The 23,387-nt window shown below is 43.5% G+C and overlaps 1 protein-coding gene across 3 annotated transcripts in view; it reads left to right on the plus strand.

The window, feature by feature from the left end:
- Positions 1 to 18,400, plus strand: part of HPRT1 (hypoxanthine phosphoribosyltransferase 1) — a 35,754-nt gene extending 17,354 nt beyond the window's left edge. For 2 of the 3 annotated variants that reach the window (XM_047844005.1, XM_047844006.1), the window contains exons 4-9: positions 6,972 to 7,037; positions 11,276 to 11,293; positions 13,241 to 13,323; positions 16,912 to 16,958; positions 17,128 to 17,204; positions 17,715 to 18,400. In XM_047844005.1, coding sequence (XP_047699961.1) covers positions 6,972 to 7,037; positions 11,276 to 11,293; positions 13,241 to 13,323; positions 16,912 to 16,958; positions 17,128 to 17,204; positions 17,715 to 17,762 — 339 coding nt within the window. In that variant the 3' untranslated portion in view covers positions 17,763 to 18,400. The other variant, XM_047844007.1, reaches the window with a different exon arrangement.
- Positions 18,401 to 23,387: the final 4,987 nt, after the last annotated feature.

Raw genomic sequence — 23,387 nt, forward strand, 5'->3', positions numbered from 1 at the left:
GATGAAGCCTCTGGGTGGCTCAGTCGGTTAAGTGTCCGACTTCGGCTCAGGTCATGATCTCGTGGTTCACGGGTTAGAGCCCCACGTCGGGCTCTGTGCTGACAGCTCGGAGCCTGGAGCCTGCTTCCAATTCTGTGTCTCCCTGTCTCTCTGACCCTCCCCCCATTCATGCTCTGTCTCTCTCTGTCTCAAAAATAAATAAACGTTAAAAAAAATTTAAAAAAAAGATGAAGCCTCAGGGGGAAAAATTGTCAGGTAAATTTTTTGTGGTAATATTTTTGTGTGGGTCTTAAACAAAGGGAAAATTAACCTGATTTATCGTGTCCAGACAAAGTGGCTTACGTTAAAATGAAATCGTTCTTATGATTTGAAATCTTGGAGAAAATTTTTTGAGTTCTGAATTATTATCTCCATGTACATTTGAGAACAGGGAGGTGCAGGGGATGAAATGACTTGCCCAAGATCATACAGGTTTTTTGAATTGAACCCGCACCTTTAATTGTGCAGAACCGAGTCTCGTTTGGGAAAACTTGTAACTGACTTGAATCCTGTGATATGGCTTCCTTTTATTTCTTCATTTTCTTTTTTTTTTTTTAATTTTTTTTTCAACGTTTATTTATTTTTGGGACAGAGAGAGGCAGAGCATGAACGGGGGAGGGGCAGAGAGAGAGGGAGACACAGAATCGGAAGCAGGCTCCAGGCTCTGAGCCATCAGCCCAGAGCCCGACGCGGGGCTCGAACTCACGGACCGCGAGATCGTGACCTGGCTGAAGTCGGACGCTTAACCAACTGCGCCACCCAGGCGCCCCTAGTTCTTCATTTTCTACCAGTCAGAAGTTTTGTATGCAAACAAGTTATCTCGCCAGTTGTGAGATTTCTTTTCCTCATTTGCAGTCAAGGTGTGTAAAGCTATAACTTTCAGTCTTGATCTTGGAAGTCGCTTGGTTAGTAGCTTGATTAAGCTGTTTTATGTATCAAAGATGCAAATTACCTTGTAATTTGTAAGAGGGTGGCTATTTGAACTTGTTAACGAAAAATGTGGAAAATATTGGAGTAGTTTCTTAAAGTGCCTCTTATGAGAAGAGGTCAGTAGCTTTCAGTCTGACCTTTTCCTTTATTTAGTCGATTGCTTTCAGGTCTGTTTTTTTTTTTTTCTTTTTTTAATCTTTTGGCTTTTTAAAAAATCTTCTATAAATCTAATATCTATCTGTCTATAAAGCAAGTGGAGCGATTTCTATTTCCTGCTTATTCATTTAAGACCATAGACATGTATGGGGGAAAGAATTTGTTCAGTATGAATTGGCAGGAAAGGGGATGTGTACTATCTGTGGTATAAGCAACTACCAGAACTGTGTCAAAAGTATACTCTGTAGCCATTTCCTGTGGGTTTTCACTTGGATGTAGGCTGAGGTATTATATAAGCACCTTGTTTCTTAGAACATAAAGGTAGTGTTCAAGTTTGGCCCTGCTAACCCACAAATTTTATATTCAAAAAATGAAGGAAAATAATTCACTCAGCAAACATATTGCCCGTCTGTTGTATACAAGGCCATGCAAAGTGGTTCTGCTGAACATGTTTATTTGATCAGATCCTTGCTCCAAACCAGACCTGGAATGAAAAGCATGAAGATTGGGTGCAATAACTACTCAAGGTTGTAGAAACTGTATTTGAAAATGCTAGATTTTTAAAAAAATCTAAATGTTTATTTACTTGAGAGAGACAAAGCATGAGTGGGGGAGGGGCAGAGAGAGAGAGAGAGAGAGAGAGAGAGAGAGAGAGAGAGAGAGAGACAGAATCTGAAACAGGCTCCAGGCTCTGAGCTGTCAGCACAGAGCCCGAAGCGGGGCTCGAACCCACAAACCGTGAGATCATGACCTGAGCTGAAGACGTAGACTAAACCAACTGAGCCACCCAGGTGCCCCGAAAACACTAGATATTAAATGTCAGCACTGACTCTTCAATTTTTTCAGTATTACGTTGTGCAAATGGTATCTTTGGTTTGATTAGAGCAGTGCTGAGCAATAGAACTTTCTGTGATGATGGAAGTGTTCTATATCTGTGCTGTCAAATACAGAGCCACTCTGTTGAGCACTTGAATTAGGTCTTCTGCAACAGAAGAACTGATTTTTTAATTTTATGTAATTTTAAGAACAGTTGACCCTTGAACAATACAGGGGTTAGGGTGCTAACCCCCTGCACAGTCGAAAATTCTTGTATCACTTTTGACTCCCCCAAAACTTAACTACTAACAGCCTGCTATTGCCCAGAAGCCTCACTGCTAACATAAACAGCTGATTGATTAACACATATTTTGTATGTTTTTTTTGTATTATATTCTGTATTCTCACAGTAAACTTGAGAAAAGAAAATGTTACTGAGGAAACCACAAAGGAGAGAAAATACACTTCTGGTTCTGCACTGTACTGATCAAAAATATGCATGTATAAATGGGCCTGCACAGTTCAAACCTGTGTTGTTCCAGGGTCACCTGTAATTGCCACATGTGCTCAGTGGCTACTGTCTCGGATGGTGCAGGAGTAGATGCTCCAGGAGCCCTGCTTCATTAGCATCATTAAAAACATTTGTTTTACTATTTTTTATTTTTAAACATTTATTTGTTTTGAGAGAGAGTGAGAGCATGAGTAGGGGAGGGGCAGAGAGAATCCCAAGCAGGCTCTCCTCTGTCAGTGCTGAGCCCAATGAGGGGCTCAATCTCATGAACCAGGAGCTGAGATTAAGAGTCAGACGCTTAACTGACTGAGCCACCAAGGTGCCCCTATTTTCTTTTGCCTTTTAAGTAAGTTCTGGGCCCAACATGGGGCTTGAACTCACGACCCCAAAATCAAGAGCCCCAAGCTCCACCGACTGATTCAGCCGGGCGTCCTTCACTATTAGCATCATTTTTTAAATTGATAATAATAACTTTTTTTTAAAGGAACGTATTTTTTCAAAAAACTCATAAAACACAGGTAAATCAATTACTCCCTGGGTGTATATCCTTCCAGACCTACTTTTTCTGTATATATTTTTCAAAAATTGGGTATCTGCCGTTTTTCATCTGAGGTGTGGTCTACTTCTAAAGGTATATGATTCTAATATTGTCACTGCTGTTGATATTTGATCACGGTACAGGAAAGTGGGGAAAGACAGAGGATGCTTGTGATTAGGATGTGCGGAGCGCCTGCCTGAGTGCGGTGGACCGGGGCCGAGCTGGACGTAGAGGGAGTGACTTTCCCGGCAACTCCACTCTAGGGCTCTGAAAGAACTGTCTGGAGTTCGCTGCAACGAGCAATCCCCGTGGTGCTAAGCCCAGACGTCCTCCCTCAGTACGACTCCTAGTCTTGCCCTCTTGGGAGCTCAGCTTTGGGGGTTGGCGTCTCTGCGTCCTCTTCTTACGGTCTCCTGTTTGTTCCAGGCCGTTCTTTTGCAACCCGTTCGTTGTGTGTTCTCGCACAGCCTTCTCTCCTGCTTTCCTGTACCGGGCTGCGGTTCTTGTTGCCGCCTAGAGGCTGCAAAATCCCTAGCCATGTACAGCTAAGAATAAACAAAGTTCCTTCCTAATTCCTTTCTCATTTTTCTCACCTAGACTCATGAAAGGTAATTGAACATGTGAAATTGCTATAACACTGTATGTTAATTATACCTGAATAAAAAAAAAAGCAAAAATCGTAACTGCCAGTCTTAACACTCAAAAAAAAAAAAAAGGTAGACACAGTTGTTAAGGGTAGGTATTTGTAGACCCAGAGAGTTTCTTTGGGAATGTTATGTAGTCGACGATGACACTCTCAGTTGAGGACAGATTGGGCTGTCTGGCTGGGATGAATGAGGGGATGGGGTGATTGAGAAGAGGGAAGAGCAACTCGTGAGGGGGACTCTCCCCTCCCCCATGCCAGCCCCATCATCTCGTTAAAGATGAGGCATGCGAGAGTCAACTCAGTAATGTAACAAAGCAGGGATACAGGGGGAAACTTGTTGCACCAGGAGAGGCGGGGAGGCAGGTTCCTCTGGCAGGACACTTGATCCATGGATGCCATTTCTGTGCGATTGGGGCATTTAACGCCTGTATCCTAGCACACTGGGCTGGAATTTTTTTCTTAAACGCATCTTCTTTAGTAGCCTCCATTGGAAAGGTGGCTTTTCACGTGAAAAGGAGATTTAAACTAAATTCTCCTCTTGAGGGGTGCCTGGGTGGCTCAGTCGGTTAAGTATCTGACTTCGGCTCAGGTCATGAGTTCAAGCCCCACGTCGGGCTCTGTGCTGTCAGTTCAGAGCCTGGAGCCTGCATTGGATTCTGTGTCTCCCTCTCTCTCTGCCCCTCTCCCACTTAAGCTCTGTCTCTCTCTGTCTCTCAAAAAATGAATAAACGTTAAAAAAAAAAAGTCTCTTGAGGCAAACAGGAATACGGAGGTTTGTTTGGATGCTAGTGGAGCAAGTGTCCTACATGCTTAGAGTTCTCTTTTCTCTTAGCGCGTCACCATAGTCTTTGAATCATGGGTTTTTTTCCCCTTGACTCCATACTTTTCAGTTCTCCTTTCTCTGTTTAAAAAAACAAAAAAAACAAAAAAAACAAAAAACGGTGGTGGGGGGGGGGGATGGCATTTGGAATTGGACTGTAATACCAAACTTGTACAGAAGATGTCACTGTCTACTTTGCTGTACCATGTAAATCATTTACTATGATTCATTCATAGAAAGCTTCAGGTTTTGTACAGTCTTTCTTTTTTTTCTTTCTTTTTTTTTTGCTATTAATCATTTCTCTCTGTTTGAAATTCTAGGTTTTAAGTTAGTTGAATAAAAGGTGTCCATATTTCCTTGAAAAGTAATATGCTTGAATTTTTTCATATCAGAAGTCATACTTAGATCTTTTTAGTTTGCAACACTGAATAGTTTTGGCCCAGTTGTGTTTTTTTTAAAATGATGCTCCATATAAAATGGACATGTGTAAAGAAGCATATGATGAAAATGGAAGTATATAAAGGTAAAAAGCCTTGTTATCCCCTTTCTCACTACTGAGACATAACTGATGTTATAAACTTGTTTAAAATGCTGAACAAAAGTGGTTTCATAGGCAACACATTGCTCTACTACTTGGCGTTTTTAATTCCCATTGTTCATGTCAGCATGTATAGATTTTCAGATTCTTTTTAATAGTGGCACAGTATTACCTTTTGCAGATGAATTTAATTTAAATAGGCCCCTGTTAATAGACATGTTGGTTGTCTCCAGTTTTTCTTTTTTATAAATAGTTGATACAGTGAACCTCCTTTATATGTATCTTTGCATAGTTGTGTTTTTATAGCATCAGTAGGATTGCTGGGGCAAATGGCACACATGCTTACGATTTCATTTTATTTTATTTTTTATTTATTTTTAAGTTTTATTTATTGAGAGAGAGAGAGAGAGAGAGAGAGAGAGAGAGAGAGAGAAAGCGAACAAGCAGGGGAGGGGCAGAGAGGGGGGGGGAGAGAGAGAATCCCAAGCAGGCTCTGTACTGTCAGCACAGAACCCGACTGGGGCTTGAACACACAAACTGTGGGATCATGATCTGAGCCGAAGTCAGACGCTTAACTAACTCAGCCACCCAGGAGCCCCACATGCTTACAATTTAATAGGTATTGCTATGTCATTTTGAAAAAGGCTTGTACCAGTTTATACTCTCACTGGGAGTGCTTGGTCCCCCTCACTTTTGTCAACATATATCATCAGGCTTAAATTTTGCCAGTGTGAATGGATGAATGGTAGAATCACGTCGTTTTAGTGTTTGTCTCTCAGCTCAATATCATTTTATATGTTACGGCCTTCTCTTCCGTGAATTGCCTGTTTGTGTTTGTTCTTCATTTTCTATTGGATTCTTGTTCTTGGAATCCAGCATATAATGGGAATATTTGTTACAGATCTTTTCTTTCAGTTTGGGTTCATGTTATGCCTGGGTTTTTACCCTTTCTAAGAATGTGGAAATATTTCTTCTACGTTTTCTTCCGGTCTGCTTATAGTTTTATTTTTTACATTTAGATTTTAATTCAGCTGGAATTTATTTTTGGGTATGCTGTGAGGTAGGGATCATACTTTATTCCCCCCCCCCCCCCAAATGGATAACTACTTCATTGAATAATTCATCTTTTCCTTACTGACTTAAAATACCGTCTTTATTCATATACTAAATCCTCATATATTTCTGGGTGTGTTTCTGGGCTCTATTCTGTTCCGTGGGCTCTTCGTAACTGTGCTGGTACAGCGTTGTTTTAATTGCTGTAGGTTTGGTATGGTCTGTTCTCTGGTAGGGTAGGCTCAGCTCTTTCGTTCACCTGCTCTTTGGCTCTAGCACAGCCAAATTATGATTATCACCACTAACTACAGTGGATAAGGAGGATTTCCCTTTGAACTCCTGTAAGGTTCTCTGCTGCATTCTGTGACAGAAGAAAACTGGGAGCCTAAGAAGTATGCCTTAAAGGACTACTAATCAGACCTGTTTCTCCAGACTGTGTTGAAGATGACCTGGATCTTGCCTAGATTGTTGAAGGCAGTATTTTGGGGGTTGAGTGTGATATAGACCAGAATCTACAGCTTGCTTGACTCATGGGAATGGTCCAGGGCCAGAACCAGACATCTGTCATGCTAATAACTTCCTTCACGGTTCAGAAATTACTGTGACTGAATATGGGTGGCTGCTATAATACTGCCCACTTGACAATGTGTGTCTCCTATTTTTTAGGACTCTTGAAAGCATCAAATCAGTAATGGCCAATTAGAACTTTAAAATTCTTACTGATGTCTAGCTGAGAGTTACCTTGTTCATTTCTTGAAACATAATTCTTAATAATTTGTATCATTTAGAATATCATAATGATATGACATTAGATAGCTAACTTCTTAAATCTTCTAGGTCCCATTTGATAATTTGAAATGTGTGTGTGTGTACGCAAAAGGATATACATATATGTATTTATATCTTTTTTTTTTTTTTAACTAGAATGACCAGTCAACAGGGGACATAAAAGTAATTGGTGGAGATGATCTCTCAACTTTAACTGGAAAGGTATGTGTCTTGAAGGGGAAGAAAAGAGTTCTCTTGACTTCATGCCAAGAGTCAATTAGTAACACTGTGCTTTATCACTAGGAGGCAGTTTACATGGTTATTTATACACCTAAACAAGGGTTATTTAACTCTTAGAAGCAATCTAAGTTAGCTATCTTTCCCTAGGTCATATGCAAGAGAGGCAGAAGAATCCAACATTAAAGTCCATATTACAAAGTACTTTCTCTGTGGTGATCTAATTTGGAATTGTTCAGAAATATATTTTTGGGCATCTCCTGGGCGGCTCAGTCAGTTAAGCGTCCAACTCCGGATCTCCAGATTTCGGCTCAGGTCATGATCTCATGGTTCGTGAGATCGAGCCTCATGCTGGACTTTGCACTGACAGCTCATCATGGAGCCTGCTTGGGATTCTCTCTCTCTGCCCCTCCCCTGCATGCACATTCTCTCTCTCAAAATAAATAAGCTTTATATATATATTGGGGGCGGGGGCGAGAAACAGTCTTCTTTTTAAAAACAGACTCACTCAAGGGCACCTGACTGGCTTAGTTGGTAGAATGGGTGACTGTTGATCTCAAGGTCATGAGTTCAAGCCCCATGTTTGGTATAGAGATTACATGATTAAATAAATAAAGCCTTAAAAAAAGTAAAAAAAAAATAGATTCACACAGCAAAACATGTAGTAGTTGTGAAAGTGTGGGTTCTAGAGATGGACAGCTTTTTTTGTTTGTTTTTAAATAAACTCTACACCCAACATGGGGCTCAAGATGAAGAATCCCACGCTCTACCATCTGAGCCAGCCCTAAGATGGGCGGCTTCGATTCAAAGCCTGGTTCGGTACTTCCTCTGTGTGACCCTCGGCAGATTATCTAATCCCTCTGTCCTCCCGTATGTAAGGTGGGGACAGTAATGGCAGGTACCTCATAGAATTAAGAGCATTAAGTGAAATAGTGCATTAGACCTCTTCCAACAGTTTCTGGTAGTTAGAATACTCAATAAACTCAAACATACTACTGTTTTAAGAAATCTCAAAAAGAGTTCTTTTTTTAAAAAAAATTTTTTTTTCAACGTTTATTTATTTTTTTGGGGACAGAGAGAGACAGAGCATGAACGGGGGAGGGGCAGAGAGAGAGGGAGACACAGAATCGGAAACAGGCTCCAGGCTCCGAGCCATCAGCCCAGAGCCCGACGCGGGGCTCGAACTCCCGGACCGCGAGATCGTGACCTGGCTGAAGTCGGACGCTTAACCGACTGCGCCACCCAGGCACCCCATCAAAAAGAGTTCTTTAAAATGCATCAAGATATTTCCAGTGTAGACAGTTGGCCGAAATAATAGAGATATTAAGATATTTGAATATTATTCTTGTGATATATTGAAATGATGTTTCAGTAACCAGTGATAAATCATGGAATGTTACAGTTTTTTTCAGCTGCTAGTTATTTTTTAATTTCTAAACACTGCCAAATATAAAGGCATAATCTCATAAAAGTATCACAACCATCCCATGAGGTAAATACTGTTGCCCCTATTTTACAGATCAGGAAACTAAGACTCAGCAAATTTGAAAGACTTGTCCAGAGTCACACTGCCGCTAAGTGGCAGAACTTGACTTTAAATGCAGCTCTGTCTGGCCCCACAGCTCTTTTCTTCCTCTGGCTTTTAGGTTTTAATGGTTACAGCTTGCTTGACTATCTGTTAGGAAACTTTAGCATGCAATACTGGTGTCAAATCCCCTTGCCCCATGTCAGTGTCATGCCAAACTAATCTTGTCTTCCTCAGCATCTTTTGAAAACTTCAAAAGAGAAATTATAATCTGTTGACTTTTTCCCCTTCCTGCCCATCTTATATACCACTGCCAAACCTATTCTTCCCTTCTAGCGTGCTTTGCCCATATTTAGAAGTCATTTGAAGTCCTTACTCCTATAATCAGTTTTTAGTGCTGGAAGGGGCCTAGCCTTCAAAGCGTCCTGGGATTCCATTTGACCTTGCCTTTCCCGCCTAATGGCTCTATCCTATTATGTGGCTTTGTGATCTTTAAAGGTCTCTTTCGAAGATAAATTTCTTTTCACGATCGTCACAGTAGAACACATTTATTGTGGGGAAAAAAAACAAGACACATAAGTTGGGTGAAGCTATTTCATGGTGGTGAGATTGTTTAGACTTTCTATTTCAGTTCTTTTTGGGACACTGTGTGTGTGCAGATACATAGGTATATAAATGTTTTTCCTCTTTTTTTCCAGTTAGTGCTTGAGAATATGGGCTTTGGACCCTGAAAACGCTTCTTTAGATCTTTACCACTTCACTAGTTTTATGACTTTAGGGAAATTATTTGACCTCTGAGTCTCATTCTTTTCATTTATGAAGTAAGGATGTAGCTATTTGGCATAAAATGAGCTCTCCATAATGGTAGAAATTCTCATTATTTTTAAATATTTTTAAAATTAAGTTTCTTTATTTGTTTTGAGAGAGAGAGCGAGTGAGCTGGTGCACATGGAGGGGAGGGGCAGAGAAAGAGAGGATCCTAAGCAGGCTCCTTGCTATCCGTGCAGAGCCCGAGCCTGGCTCGAACTCACAAGCCGTGAGATCATGATCTGAGCTGAAACCGAGTCAGACGCTTAACCGACTGAGCCACCCAGGCGCCCCTCGTTGTTTATTTTTAAAACAGTATGGAGATCGTACTCTAGATACTACGATTTTGTATCGGGTAAATATTTACTCTCTTTGGATTTTGATTGGTTTGTACAAACTGTATCATAATACCAGAAGTCAGTGGTTATGATTTAATCAAGGTTGTGCAGCTAGAATTAGAGCCAAGACTAGAATACAGTTTCTGTCTCATAATTCAGTTCTGTTTTCAAACTATAACTCCATCCCATGGTGTAAATTGCTGCAGCAATGAGCCACAGTTAGGACGGGAGGATGTTGTCCTTCAGATGTGCTAGCACAGAGCCACATGGTAGGTGGTGAGACAGTTATTGGTCCAATAACCGCTTATATTCGCTTTTAGTAGTGATTGAGATTGCGGTATCTTTTGAAAAGAGCCAAATTAGTTGTGATATGAGGAAAGGGGTAAATGATATACAGACTGTGGTAACAGTGTTACGTACATTACAAAGTACACACAAAATTACAGGTTAAACAGGGTAAGGTTAAAAAAAGTTCTAATATTTCTTTCTTGCAACCCTGTGGATCTCGTGTGCCCTACCTTGATAACCACTGACTTAGAAGAATATATAGAACATTAAAATTCCGATGCAATAGGTATGTGACCAAGAAATGAGATCTGCAAATACACAGTATAGTGTGAATCTTTCTTATGACAATGATTAAACCAGTATGTGAAATGCTGCCTCGTTCCCATAACTGAGATAAGAATAGATAGAGCTCTTCTCTACCTTGGAGGTCATTGTTAGATGGTTTCTCCTGTAAGGGCTTTTCCGGTTATAAAATTCTGAGAGGTAGAAACTGGGGTGAGGGTTTATGGTGGAAGAAAGCATTGGTACCTTTCTTTAGTTGAGTCCAAGAATACGAACACATCCAGAAAATGCAGATCAGTTTCAGCCTAATGAGAAAATGGGTTTTGAGTTGGGTTCCGTAAGGTAAGTTAAATGCATGATTTTGGAGTCATAGTAAAAATTATAGTTGTTGAATGTTAGAGTTGGAAGATACATACTAGTTCAAGTCCCTTATTTTACACATGGTAAACTGAGGCCCAGAGAAATTTCACTCTCTGCCCAAGATTAGACATTTGTTTAAAATAATGAGAATTTAAAAAATGGTTTTTAATCTTTATTTATTCTTGAGAGAGAGAGAGACAGAGTGAGAGTAGGGGAGGAACAGAGAGAGAGGGAGATGTAGAATCCAAAGCAGGCTCCAGGCTCTGAGCTGTCAGCACAGAGCCGGACGCGGGGCTTGAACCCACGAACTGTGAGATCATGACCTGAGCCGAAGTCGGGCGCTCAACCGACTGAGCCACCCAGGCGCCCCTAAAATAATGAGGATTTTTTAAAAAAATGAACATATAGGTCAAATTTTATTTTTAAAAATTCCATTATAGTGAAAATTTCTAATTAAAGAGTTCCATATCCCAGCAGATGGCCCATTGTTTAAATCAGGGTTTGATATAGGAAGGTATCTTAAAATAAGAATTTGGATGATGAGTTTGTTATGATGTGATTTGAGTTATAATTGGAAACACTGTCTGATTCATTGTACTGATGTTCATTTTTTTTTCTTCTAGAATGTCTTGATTGTTGAGGTAAGTTCCACCTTCTTTTAATATAGTTATTTATGACTCTTCTGATTTAGTTTGCATAGTCCTAAAGGTAATCCAGGGAAAGAAATTCCTCTTCATCAATTTTAATGGTGGGCTTGTGTTATGTAAAAGGGAGTAAGATTGTTTTTTTGTGAGAAATACTTAGTGATTTATTTTTATTGGATAATGGAAAAATGTTGGTGTATTTCTTACCCTTCTCTTTTGGGCTTGAAATTTTTTTTCTTTCTTTTAAAGTTATGTATATCATTCCCGTGTATGTTTTTTTATACTTCTGTTGCATATGTGTATCCATATCCAAAACATATTTTGTGATTTAACGATTCTGTAGTGCTGCACTATACATATTCTCTCTCACCCCTTGTTATTTTCACTCAATACATTCTGAGATTGTTCGTGTTGGGACGTACGGTTCGTTGGCCTTAAAGTGCAACATCGCATTGCAGTGACAGATCCACCAATTTATGGCCCTACAAATAGGGCAGGCCTTCCATTTTTCCTACAGGGCTGCTAAGAGCATCCTTTTGCGGTACCCTACATGCACGTGTGTGAGTTCCGTCTATATACAGGCACTCAGGAGTACAGTGACCACACTGAGTACATTTTGTTTTACTGTTATTGCCAGATTACTCAACAGAGTGGTTGTATGCTTTTTCACTCTCACCAGGAGAATGAGTTCTCATTCTTGTATGTAAAATGTTTAAGGCTTAAGAGCAACAGTATCCCCCAGTTCATTTTCGTTGTTTTTAAGGTTTTTAGAAACTTTAGCTTGTGGATTAAAAACTAAACAGATAACACTTTTCCAAGGATGCAGGAATATGCCTGGGAACCGGTTGCTTGTTCGTAAATGTAGATTAATTCCACTTCAGACTGATTTCGTGTGGGGTAATGCCACCTAACAAATTGCTGCAAATCCAGCTTAAAACCACACGTGTAGCGTCTCCGCTTTCATGGGGCAGGGGCCTGAGTACCAGTTAGCTGGGTCCTCCGCTCGGTCTCATCAGGCTGAATCAAGGCTGGGGCTCCTGTCTCACCCCTGGCCCGTGGTAATCTTCCAAGTTCATTTAGGTGGTTGGCAGAATTTAGTGCTTGTGGTTGCAGGGTCAAGGGCCCCGTCGTCGTCTTCCTGGCTGCTGGCCTGGGGCGGCTCCCAGCTTCTAAAGGCCGACCTCGCGCCCTTGCACGGGGCCCTCTCACCTGGCAGCTGACTTCTTCGGAACCAGCAGGAGATCCTCTCTCCGGTGTGCTGTCTCATAGAGCTAATCACAAGAGTGACCGTCCCCCTCATTTTCACAGGCCTGCTCATGCTGGGGGTGGGGGTTATCCTGGGCGTGTCCACTGGGCAGTGGGAGTCTTGGGGGCCATCCGAATTCTAGCCACCGCGGCCCGGAAATCCGCCTCTTTCTCAGGTCTGTAGCCCTGACGTTGCTGGTGACTCACACCTACCACTTTGTGAAGCTTCACACCATCTGTGGAGGGTTTTCGTTGAAGAGCATTAGGGTTATGGTTTAAGAAGTTTTTTCTCAACTGGAGATGGGTTTGTTTTGGATAATGTCCTACTTTTTTTTAAATGAAGTAGGTTCCACACCCACCACAGGGCTTGAACTCACCACCCTGAAATCAGGAGTCACGGGCTGTGCCTATTGAGCCAGCCAGGCGCCCCGTTAATGTTGACTAAATAGCTAAGATTCACCTTCATGTAAAGTCATTTTATATAGTAAAACCTTATTTATTTGGATACTTTCAAGATGGCATAAAGCAGTGTTTCTCAGAATGTGGTCTATTAACCACGTGCATCCGAGAGTTGGTTACACTAAAAAAAAAAAAAAAAAAAGCATTATTCCATTTACACACAGCACTTTGGCATTTTGTATTTATATAATTTCTCAGTTTTATTCACTATATAAATGTCTTTTCTCTTTTTTTTTTAAGGATATAATTGACACTGGCAAAACAATGCAAACCTTGCTCTCCATGGTCAAGCAGCATAATCCAAAGATGGTCAAGGTTGCAAGGTATGTATATAAATGGGGCATTTTCTTCATTTGAAACAGGATTAAGTAATTGCTTCTTTGTAACAGTAAATGTGCTCGAGTCGTGTTGTCTTCAAAAAGTAATGTGATCTCAAATAAGACTCAGTAAATATCCTTTGTAAATAATTTTGTCATGTGTTAACAAAGGCCTTCATTGCAGTCATTTTTGCCTAATATCATTAACATTTGGTTTTTCAGCATGCTGATAATGGTATCAACTTGTCCCAGGTAGCATGGTAGATGGTTTGGGACTCTCTTGAAAAAATGAGACCAAGGATCCCAAATTGAGGTTCGGAGGTGGCAGGAGGGGGATGGGTTCCGAGGTCCAGGTAGTGGCGACACGTGCCAGCCTCACCTCCGGGCCCTGCCTGTGCTGTTTGGCTTGTGCTTTCTTAGTTCTACCTTTGTTTGTAGCTTAATTATATTGTATTTCATTATAATTACAGTGTAATCCCTGACAACTGGGAGATAGCACTTTACTCCCACTTTGCAGATAAGGGTACCAAGGTGTAGGGAGCTGGCCGAAGACACACAGCCTGGCTAGCACACTCTAGAGGTGAGGTTTGAAGCCAGGCAAGCCGGCTCAGAGTTCGTGCTTTACTGCCTTAAGTTTTCGGTAGGGTAACATCCCAGATGGTTTTTTGGTTTTTGTTGTTTTGTTGTTTTAGATTTTTGCAGTTTCAGCGTTTATTTTGAAATCATTGACCATGCTATAATTTTTCTGTGACAAGAGTGTATAATGATGCACTCTTAGGGCACTAGTACCCTGGAAGCCAATCGGGGCTCCTGCTTATTTCTCTATGTGCTCGTTAGGATTGTAGATGTCAACCTACTGTGACCTAGGATGTCCTGTAGCCTCTGAATGTTCCTTTGTCCCTCTTTCCCGGAGTATGCTGTGGAATTGAGAATGCCTCATGAAAGAGGGATTTTGTGTTGCTGGAGGTATGACGTGCTCAAAGAATAAATACTTAGGTTATTTCTTACTGATGCATTTGGCCTAAGTCAGTGTTTCTTAACCTTTTCTTCTTAGTCTCTCCCTCACCGGTGAATTTTAATATTTCAAATACATTGTATGTCTGTTTACGGTATGTGTGTATCTGTGCTTTATACATAAGAGTAAGCATGAGAGCTTATTTTTGTTATTCAGTGCAGCTTTAAGAATGACTAGATAACCATTTTAACTTAAAAGTTTAATTCAAAATGTAAGCACTATTGGGGCGCCTGGGTGGTGCAGTCGGTTGAGCATCTGACCCTTGATTTTGGCTCAGGTCCTGCATCCAGGCGCTGATCATGGAGCCTGCTTGAGATTGTCTCTCTGTCTCCCTCACCCTGCCCCTCTCCCCTGCTCATGCCCTCTCTCTCAAAAAATAAAAAATAAAACACTTAAAAACTATGAACCGATAGGAATGTCAAACGGAATGGCTGCTTTGGCAAATAGTCTGGCAGTTTCGTGAGAAACAAAACACGTAGCTATCATAGGACTCCAGCATCTGCGTTTATCCCAGAGAAATGCGGACTCACGTTCTCACAAAAATTTGTATATGGAAGTTCATAGTGGCTTCATCTGTAATAGCCCCAAACTGGCAACAACCAGAATGTCCCTCAGTGGGTGAATGGCTAAGCAGACCGCTATGCACCTTCTGTGGAGCCCCGCTCAGAGGGACAGAGGAGCGCGCCATTGAGCCACGCGGCCACTTCGCTGAGCCTCGGGGGAGTTGTGCTGATAAGAGCCCATCCTGAAAGCTCACCTCCTGTGTGAGTCCATTTACGCCACCCCCTTAAAGTGACAAAATGATAGAAACGGACAACGAATTAGTGCTTGCCGGGGTGAGGGGGGTAATGGGTGGGTGTGACTGGAAATAAAGAGGTGGACAGAGAGAGCCTCGTGTGATGGAAAGTTCTGTATCTTCAGTGTGGTGGTGGTTACATGGATCCACGCGTGTGATAAAATTGCCAAGAAGTATATGCACGCGCACACACACAAATATACGTGTGAATGACTGGTGGAATCTGGAGAAGGTCGGTTCCCCAGAGTCTGTGTGGGAACTGGTGGTGGCAAGCTCCTAGCGACGTGAGCTGTCAGCACTGGAGGAACCTGGGGAGAGAGCACGTAGGACCTCCCGTGCACTTTTGTGACTTCCTGGGGATCCATAATTATTTCAAAATGAAAACTTTGCAAAAGCTGTTAACGTTGGACTCTCTAGCTGCTTAGTAACTTTTAATACGGGTGTAGCTCATTCTGTTGTGCTTTGCCTCATCGCACTTTGGAGATGCTGTGCGTTTTACAGACTGAAGGCCTGTGGCAGCCCTGCATCGGGCAAGTCGGTGCGCAGGCGCCGTTCCTTTTTCCAATAGTATTTGCTCATGTCGTCTGTATCACATTTGGATGATTCTTGGAATGTTGCAGAGTGTTTCATTATTATCGTATGCTTGCCGTGGGGATCTGCGATCGGTGATTATGACTTCTGAAAGCTCAGATGATGGTTTTAGCATGTTTTAACAATACAGTGTTTTTAAATTAAGGTATGAACACTTTTTAGACACAATGCTGTTGCACACTTAATAGACTACAGCGGAGTATAAACATAACTTTGTGCACTGGGAGACCCAAAAATTGATTTGACTCCCTCTTTTGTGATATTTGCTTTGTTGTGGTGCTCTGAAACCAAACCTGCAAGATCTCTGAGCTATGCCTATGTAATTTACTCACTTCTACAGACTGTAAAAATTTAAAAAAAAAAAACAAAAACAAAAAGAAACCTATGTCGGTGTCCCATCCGTAGCAGTTCTGATGTATGGGTCAGGGGTGTGGTCTGGGTATCTTGAGTGTTGTTTTGTTAAAGTTCCCAGGTGATTCTGATGTGCAGCTAAGGTTGAGAATCGCTTCCTGTCCTTCCCAGGTTTTTAAATATATTTATCTAGGAAGGTATAAAATCATAAGTTGTGTCGGGACTGCCCTTAACGTGCGTAAAGGCTGTCGAAACACTGTCCACAACTTTTCTTAACGGCTGAAGATTTTCAGCAGGTAGTAGGCACTTGAGTTACAAGATTGGCTTATGTTGGAGGTGGCTTATCCCACCTGTGATTTTTGCTCTCAGAAGTAAAGACTAGCTCCTCTAGCATGCTAGTTATATTTCAGCCTGAAGATCTTTGTAAGCCACGAATTAAAGGTCTCAAAAGGTGATGCTCACATCTCCTACCCCTTTGCAGCGTTAGGATTGGATTTCCAGGGATTCTGAACCACTCGTTGGCACTCCCCATCCATTCATCCTTCTGATTAGCCGCCCTTCGATGGGTGCACGGGCGCTCGGGGTGCAGCTCTCGGGACAGTCGATCGTGTTCCAGGTGGGGCTCAGTCAAGGGCCTCATCTGTGGTGTGAACTCACTGCTGCTCCTGCCCAGCGATCCCTGTGACCCAGCTCGCCGTTTCATAGTGTGCCTTGGGGTGTGTTGAAACCGAACGTAGTATATTCTACATGCAGGTGAAAGCAGGTTTCAGAGCACTATGTTCTCTTGTGTGGTGCCCTGTCATGTCTCCATATGTCACATGTTACATTTTGTCACTAACAGCTTGCTGGTGAAGAGGACCCCCCGAAGCGTTGGCTATAAACCAGACTGTAAGTGAATTACTTTTTGTCAATCATTGAACCATCTTTAACCCAAATGAGTTTTGTCGGAAATGGTGTAGAGTTACTTTAGAGAATATTTGCGGAGAAGGCACATTTGTAAGCATTGGATCGGAAAGTGATGTGCTGTATCTAAGTGATGAATTGTGATTCTTTGTAGTTGTCGGATTTGAAATCCCAGACAAGTTTGTCGTAGGATATGCCCTTGACTACAATGAATACTTCAGGGACTTGAATGTAAGTAATGCTTCTTTTCCTCGCTCTCATTTTTCAGAACCCGTATACAAATTTACGAAAGAGAAGAATTGTTTTCTCTTTCCAGCACCTCATCATTGGAACAGACTGATGGTTCCCATTAGTCACATAAAGCTGTAGTCGAGTGCAGACGTCCTGAGAGCTGGAACGTGGCCAGGCTAGCGCGACACTTCTTGCTGGCTGCAACAGTTGAGCAGCTTTAGTACACAGTAACTGTCCCATTATGATTGCGGATGATCGATGTGGTCCTGAGTAAGAAATAAGCGAACTGGTTCAAGTCTTTGCACTCACTCTCTTTCAGATCCCCGCCTCTGCTCCGTAGGCGGGAGGCCCGAGAGCTCGTTGGTGCACACGGGCGGGGGAGATTAGCCAGGCCGCGCGAACATCTGTCTGTCCAGCGAACAGCCCCGCGGCACAGTGCAGAACGCGCTTCTTGCCTTGTGTCGCAGAATACGCTTTTCTAATGTGGATTTCTGACTTTCTGTTTTACAGCACGTTTGTGTCATTAGTGAAACTGGAAAAGCAAAATACAAAGCGTAAGATGAGATTTCCAGTTGAGTTTGGAAGCGCCTGGAGTCCCCTTGGAATCACCAGTCCCGTGTTCTAGTTCTGTGGCCAGCTGCCCAGTAGAGCTTTTTGCATGTATCTCCTAAGGATTTTATCTGTTTTGTATTTTAGAAATGTCAGTTCTTTATTTGCACTATAAGCATATAGACTATCAGTTCCCTTCGGGTGGATTGGCGTTTGACTTGTGGATGAAAAATCTCTTAAACCACACCACTATTGAGTGAAAATAATGAAATTGTATCTGTAAGAAACATTTAAAGAGAAGATATATTAGTTTTTTAATTGGTATTTTAATTTTTATATATTCAGGAGAGAACAGAAGTGACTGGATATTGGTAATTATACTACTGTGTATTTAGAAGAGGAAGAAACAGTTTTCCTATCAGTGACAGCATCTAAGGTGTTGTTGTGTTGGATAAGCCATACGTCCTGGAATTATTTACTGTTTCAGTAGTATCGACTGTATTTTCTCACTTGTTCAGATGATTTCCGGTGAATCTTTGTCAACAGTTCCTTTTAAATACAAATCTGCAAATTCCAGAAAACTTGACCACGTTTTGAATTCTTCAGTGTAAAAATCCTTACAATAAAGGCTGTCTCTTTAAAAGAAACTATGCATACCTATCATTTCTCTACAAATTAACCTAGTGTCGTTTTTTTGTCGGTTACCTTTTCCTTGTCTGTTAAGTTTTAGCAGCTATTTTAGTTGTAATCTTTACCAAGCATAGCAAATACTGATTACCTGGTAGAGTGGGTTGGCAGAGCTAGTGAAATCCTTACCAACCCGGGGGACGTTAAATTTCCGACACACGGTGTACTTTATCACACCTCACTGTGTTAACGCAACACGGCTTTGTCTCGGAGTTGTGTTAGATGGCTCACATCGCAGTCTCGCATGCGGCTCAGCAGTCTGCCTGCAGACACGTGATGGTACCTTCCTCGTGTAGACGGGAATCTTACTGATTAAAGACCAGCAGCAGCAAAACCTCTTGTTTTCTGGGAGCAGGAAGAAAAGTTTGAAACCCAAACTCTCAGTGGCTTCTCTGCCCCAGGTAGGGTATGAACCGGCAACCCCGTGGGCCATCTAGCCGTATCGATGCCTTAAAAAGTTGCTGTAGGGGCGCCTAGGTGGCTCAGTCGGTTAAGCAGCCGACTTTGGCTCAGGTCATGATCTCGCGGTCCGTGGGTTCGAGCCCCGCGTCAGGCTCTGTGCTGACAGCTCAGAGCCTGGAGCCTGTTTCGGATTCTGTGTCTCCCTCTCTCTCTCTCTGCCCCTCCCCTGTTCATGCTCTGTCTCTCCCTGTCTCAAAAATAAATAAAACGTTAAAAAAATTTTAAAAAAAATTGCTGTAATTCCCGGGAGCGAAGTAGGGAAGAACTTTAAGTAATACCAAGTAATCATTTGTTGCAGTCCTAGAACTTGCAGAAAACCTTTTCACTTCCGTTCTCTCCTTTGATCTTCATAACCCTGTGACGTCGAGGTTGGCGTTGGTGCACGCAAGTGGAGTACCCGCCGTGATTCCCGATTCCTCTCCTCCCGTCAACACGTCACCTCCCGGTGGGCTACCCGATGGGCTGCGTCCCGCTGCTTCTCCCCCGCCACCTTTTCGGGTGCACTTCCCACCTCTGGTCAGGTTGAACCGTGTGAAATGACCGTTCTTGTAGGTAAAAAATTATTGGCTGTTGGCAATTTCGAGCGGTATAACGTAAAAACGTGCTGTGTTATCTACATTTGTATGTATTGCTTACTCTTTGTCTCCCCGATCCAAGTCTTCTAGAACTTGAGCCCCATTAGGGAGGCAAGAATTTTTATCTGTCTCGTGCACTGATGTAGACTCAGTGTCTCAAAGTTACTGGGAACTCAGGTGATGTTGAATGGATGAATGGCTAAGAGCCCTGGGTTAGACCACCCTGACCTTTGCTTATTAGCTGTATGACATTGAGTGACTGAACCTTGGAACCCGTTTCCAGCTCATGAACGGGGGGAATGCTGGCTCTCCACAGGCGTGCTGTGAGGCTAGTTAGATGCGGTAGTGCAGGTGACACAGGACGGTGTGGCCTGGGACCTAGCAAGGGCTCCGTGAACATTAGTTGATGCTGAAAGAAATGAATGTTTTGAGAACTTAGGTGCATGGCCGGTAAGTGGCAGAGAATTAAAATGAGATCTGTCTGATTCTTGCCACAGTGTCATGAAGAAGCTCAGCTGTTTTCCTCTGATTCACCGGAACTCCTTGGTTTCTGGTTGGGTGATGTTTGAGCTGCTTGGTAAACCCATCAGGAAGCCCAGCTGGCAGCCAGGAAGGAAGGCCCTGGGAGCTCACACACTTTTCTTTTTTCTTTCTTTCTTTTTTTTAAATCTATTTTTAGAGAGGGAGTGCGGGAGGGGCAGAGAGAGACGGAATCCCAAGCAAGCTCCGCACTGTCAGCGCGGAGCCCAGCGCGGGGCTTGAACTCCCGAGCTGTGACATCATGACCCGAGCCGAAACCAAGAGTCAGACGCTCCACCCACCGAGCCACCCAGGCGCCCCTCATGCGCTTTCCTCATAAGAGTTCTCAGCCCTTACTTCACCCGCTTTTCGGGCATACGCTTCTAATCATTTTATTTCTTTAACCAATTTACAACAGGTTACGTGTAGTCCGTTCATAAGATGACAGAAGGGACACACCATGGGAGCATCAGTAATTTCTGGAATAACGGTCCGTCAAGGTAGAGGAAGAGCACCAACGGCAAAAAAGCTAAAGCCTTCTGGGGTCGCTTAGTCATTTAGAGGAGCAGGTGGGCATACAGGGCACGCGTCAGTCCTCGGCTGCGCTTCTGTTACAGCCTTGTATAATAAGGGAGGTGCATGAGGAGAGGAAAGTGAAATGTCATTTGCTTGACTTTAGGAGATACGGGAACATGGAGTCTTGTTTGAGGGGTGCCTGGGCGGCTCAGTCGGATGAGCCTCCGACTCTTGGTTTCAGCTCAGGTCACGCTCCTGCCGTTCATGAGTTTGTGCTGTGCTGACAGCACGGAGCCTGCTTGGGATTCTGTCTCTGTCTCTGTCTCTGTCTCTGTCTCTCTCTCTCTCTCTCTGTCTCTCAAAAGAAAGAAACTTCAAACAAAAGGAACATTCCCATCCAAGGCAACGTTGGTGCTTAAGGAAGGGGTAAGCATCTCTCTTCCTTGGAAAATTCACGTGCACCTTATTCACTTCACTGCAGCCTCGCTGCTTTTCTCTCAGTTCCTCAGACCTGCCAGTCCCCCCGCCTTGCCTCAGGGCCTCCGTTACTGCTGTTCCTTCTGCCTGCCACTCCGTTCCCCCAGATCAGCCGGGCTGGCTCACGTACCACCCCAGTGGACCCTTCCCCGGTCTCCTCCAACAGCCTCAAAGTCGCCCTCTGCCACATTCCGTTTCACTTTCCTCGTGGCCCTCAGCACTGTCGGGCTGGGGAGGAAACAGTCCAGGCGGACGCGGTCTCGGCGTAAGTGAGACCGGCGCCACGCGGCTGCCCGCATCCCCAGTCCCACAGGATGACACCAAACCAGAGAGGGCGGACGACACAAGGGCTAGTTGCCCTGTCGTGGAGGAGCCGCCTCCACGCCCCACTAAATGCTTTTCTAGCCGGCAGCTCTGTCCCCACTCGGCAGGCAAGGTGGCAGGTCCCATGGCTTAGCCCGAAGCCGGGGGCGGGGGAGGGATGAGAAACTGCCGCATGGCACAACCCCGCAACACGAGGTGGGTGACAGCCTCGGCACGGCTCCTCGCAAGGCAGCGCACCTTACCTCCTTCCTGGGAGGGTCACTGGGGTCGGATAGCGGTTGACTTTACGTGGCCTACGTGGTGACATCTGTGGCAGAGGGGTTCCCTTAGAAGCACCTGCCGATCGATCTTTCTCTGCTTCCTGCCTGGCTTCCCTAATAGACCTTGGGCCTGTGAGGGCAGGACCTCGCCGGTCTTTTCCCCGCCGCATTTCCAACATCTGCCTGGCTACTACAGTGCTAAGTATTTGTTGGATAAGTGATAGGAGCTCAAAAAGCAAATAAACTATTGAAAAATTATATCTGAATCACCTAGAATTAGAAGCAAAATGCTCAACATTTCAGGGTGAGCAAAAAAACCCAAGAAACAAAAAATTCTGTTTCTTGTTAATACCAGCTAATACTGAATGATTACCATATGGAATGGAGTCATACTAAGTAAGCACTGTTGAATCTCTATGATACCCCTGTGAGGCAGATTGTTTTGTGTTTTTAAAAGATGTTTATTCATTTATTTTGAGACAGAGAGAGAGAGAGTGTGCGCGTGCATGCACGCAAGCAGGGGAGGGGTGGAGAGAGAATCCCAAGCACGCTTGTGCTGTCAGCACAGAACCAGACTGAGTCCCCATCGCACAAACCTGGAGATCACGACCTGATCCCTTATCAGGTCAGATGCTTAAGCGACAGCCATCCAGGCGCCCCGAGGCAGATGTTTTTTGATCATCCCGATTTTGCAGATGAAGAAATGCAGGCCCAGAGAGGTTGCGTAATTTGCCCAGGATCACACAGCCAGAGGGGGCAGATAAGGAATTTGAACCCAGGCAGAACCAGTTCTTATTCCAGAACCTGCCCTCTTAGTTCATTGCCACTTAACCGTTCATGCCCAGCTTTTATGTGCAAACGAATACACTGACAGCATAGAGAAAAATATTAAGCTCATTAAAGGTAATAACTCCAAATGACTTGAACATTAAGCAGCTTTTTGAGGTTACGGCCGATCACTAGGAATGTAAACTGCCTTCCTCCAGCGCTAGGAACCCTTTTCAAAGACAGTTCCTTTTACGATCCCATGGGCAGCTTCAGACAAAATAACTTCCTGGCATGAAGGATTGTGTGTGTGCTCTTTGCCATTTTTAAATGTGGATTTCATAGATACTTCAAACCACTTGAAAGAGTAATGATTTTTTTTTAATGGTTTTTCATTATTATTTGTAACTTCAAGCATTACTGGTAAAAACTGCCAGATTCTTTCAAGTTTTCTCTTTACACGATCTGGGTGCACTTCACAGCGAGCCTCGTCGTTGTGACTCATGACCGAAGTGACTTTCAACCTTGGTGGCTTTACAGCGAAGCTCCCTTTCCCGACATTTTTTTCTCTTTCCTTCATTACGACGACCTTTGCGAGCTATGGTTCAGTTATATTGCCCACGGCTTCCCCCGGAGCCCCAGGCCAGAATCAGCCGTCACCTCCAGGAGCCCCGGCTGGTGTTGAAGACCGGCGTTAGACACCAGGATGTGGCAGTGAGGTGTCCTCACTTACCGCTGGGGTGTCCCTGCCTCCGGGTCCTCCTAGCGGGCAGAGCTAGAAGACGAAGCATGCACACTCACACACGTGTCTATGTTTGTATCCGTCTGCGTGTGAAAATGAGTTCCCACTGGTGTCTGCTCTAATCCACACGGCAGGATTCATTCTAGCCCTCTCCTTCCCTTCCTTGTGAACCTTGTGCTTTGGGAGAATCTGGCTCAATTCCCTACCCTGTCCAACCCCAGGATCGTAAAAGTGGTTACATGTGCCCGTAACAGATTTACCTAACAAGAGCCCAGTGTCTGGGCGCAGATCGCTTCGTCGCAAGCCT

This window comes from Prionailurus viverrinus, chromosome X, assembly GCF_022837055.1.
Source record: "Prionailurus viverrinus isolate Anna chromosome X, UM_Priviv_1.0, whole genome shotgun sequence".
NCBI classification, from domain to species: Eukaryota; Metazoa; Chordata; class Mammalia; order Carnivora; family Felidae; genus Prionailurus; species Prionailurus viverrinus.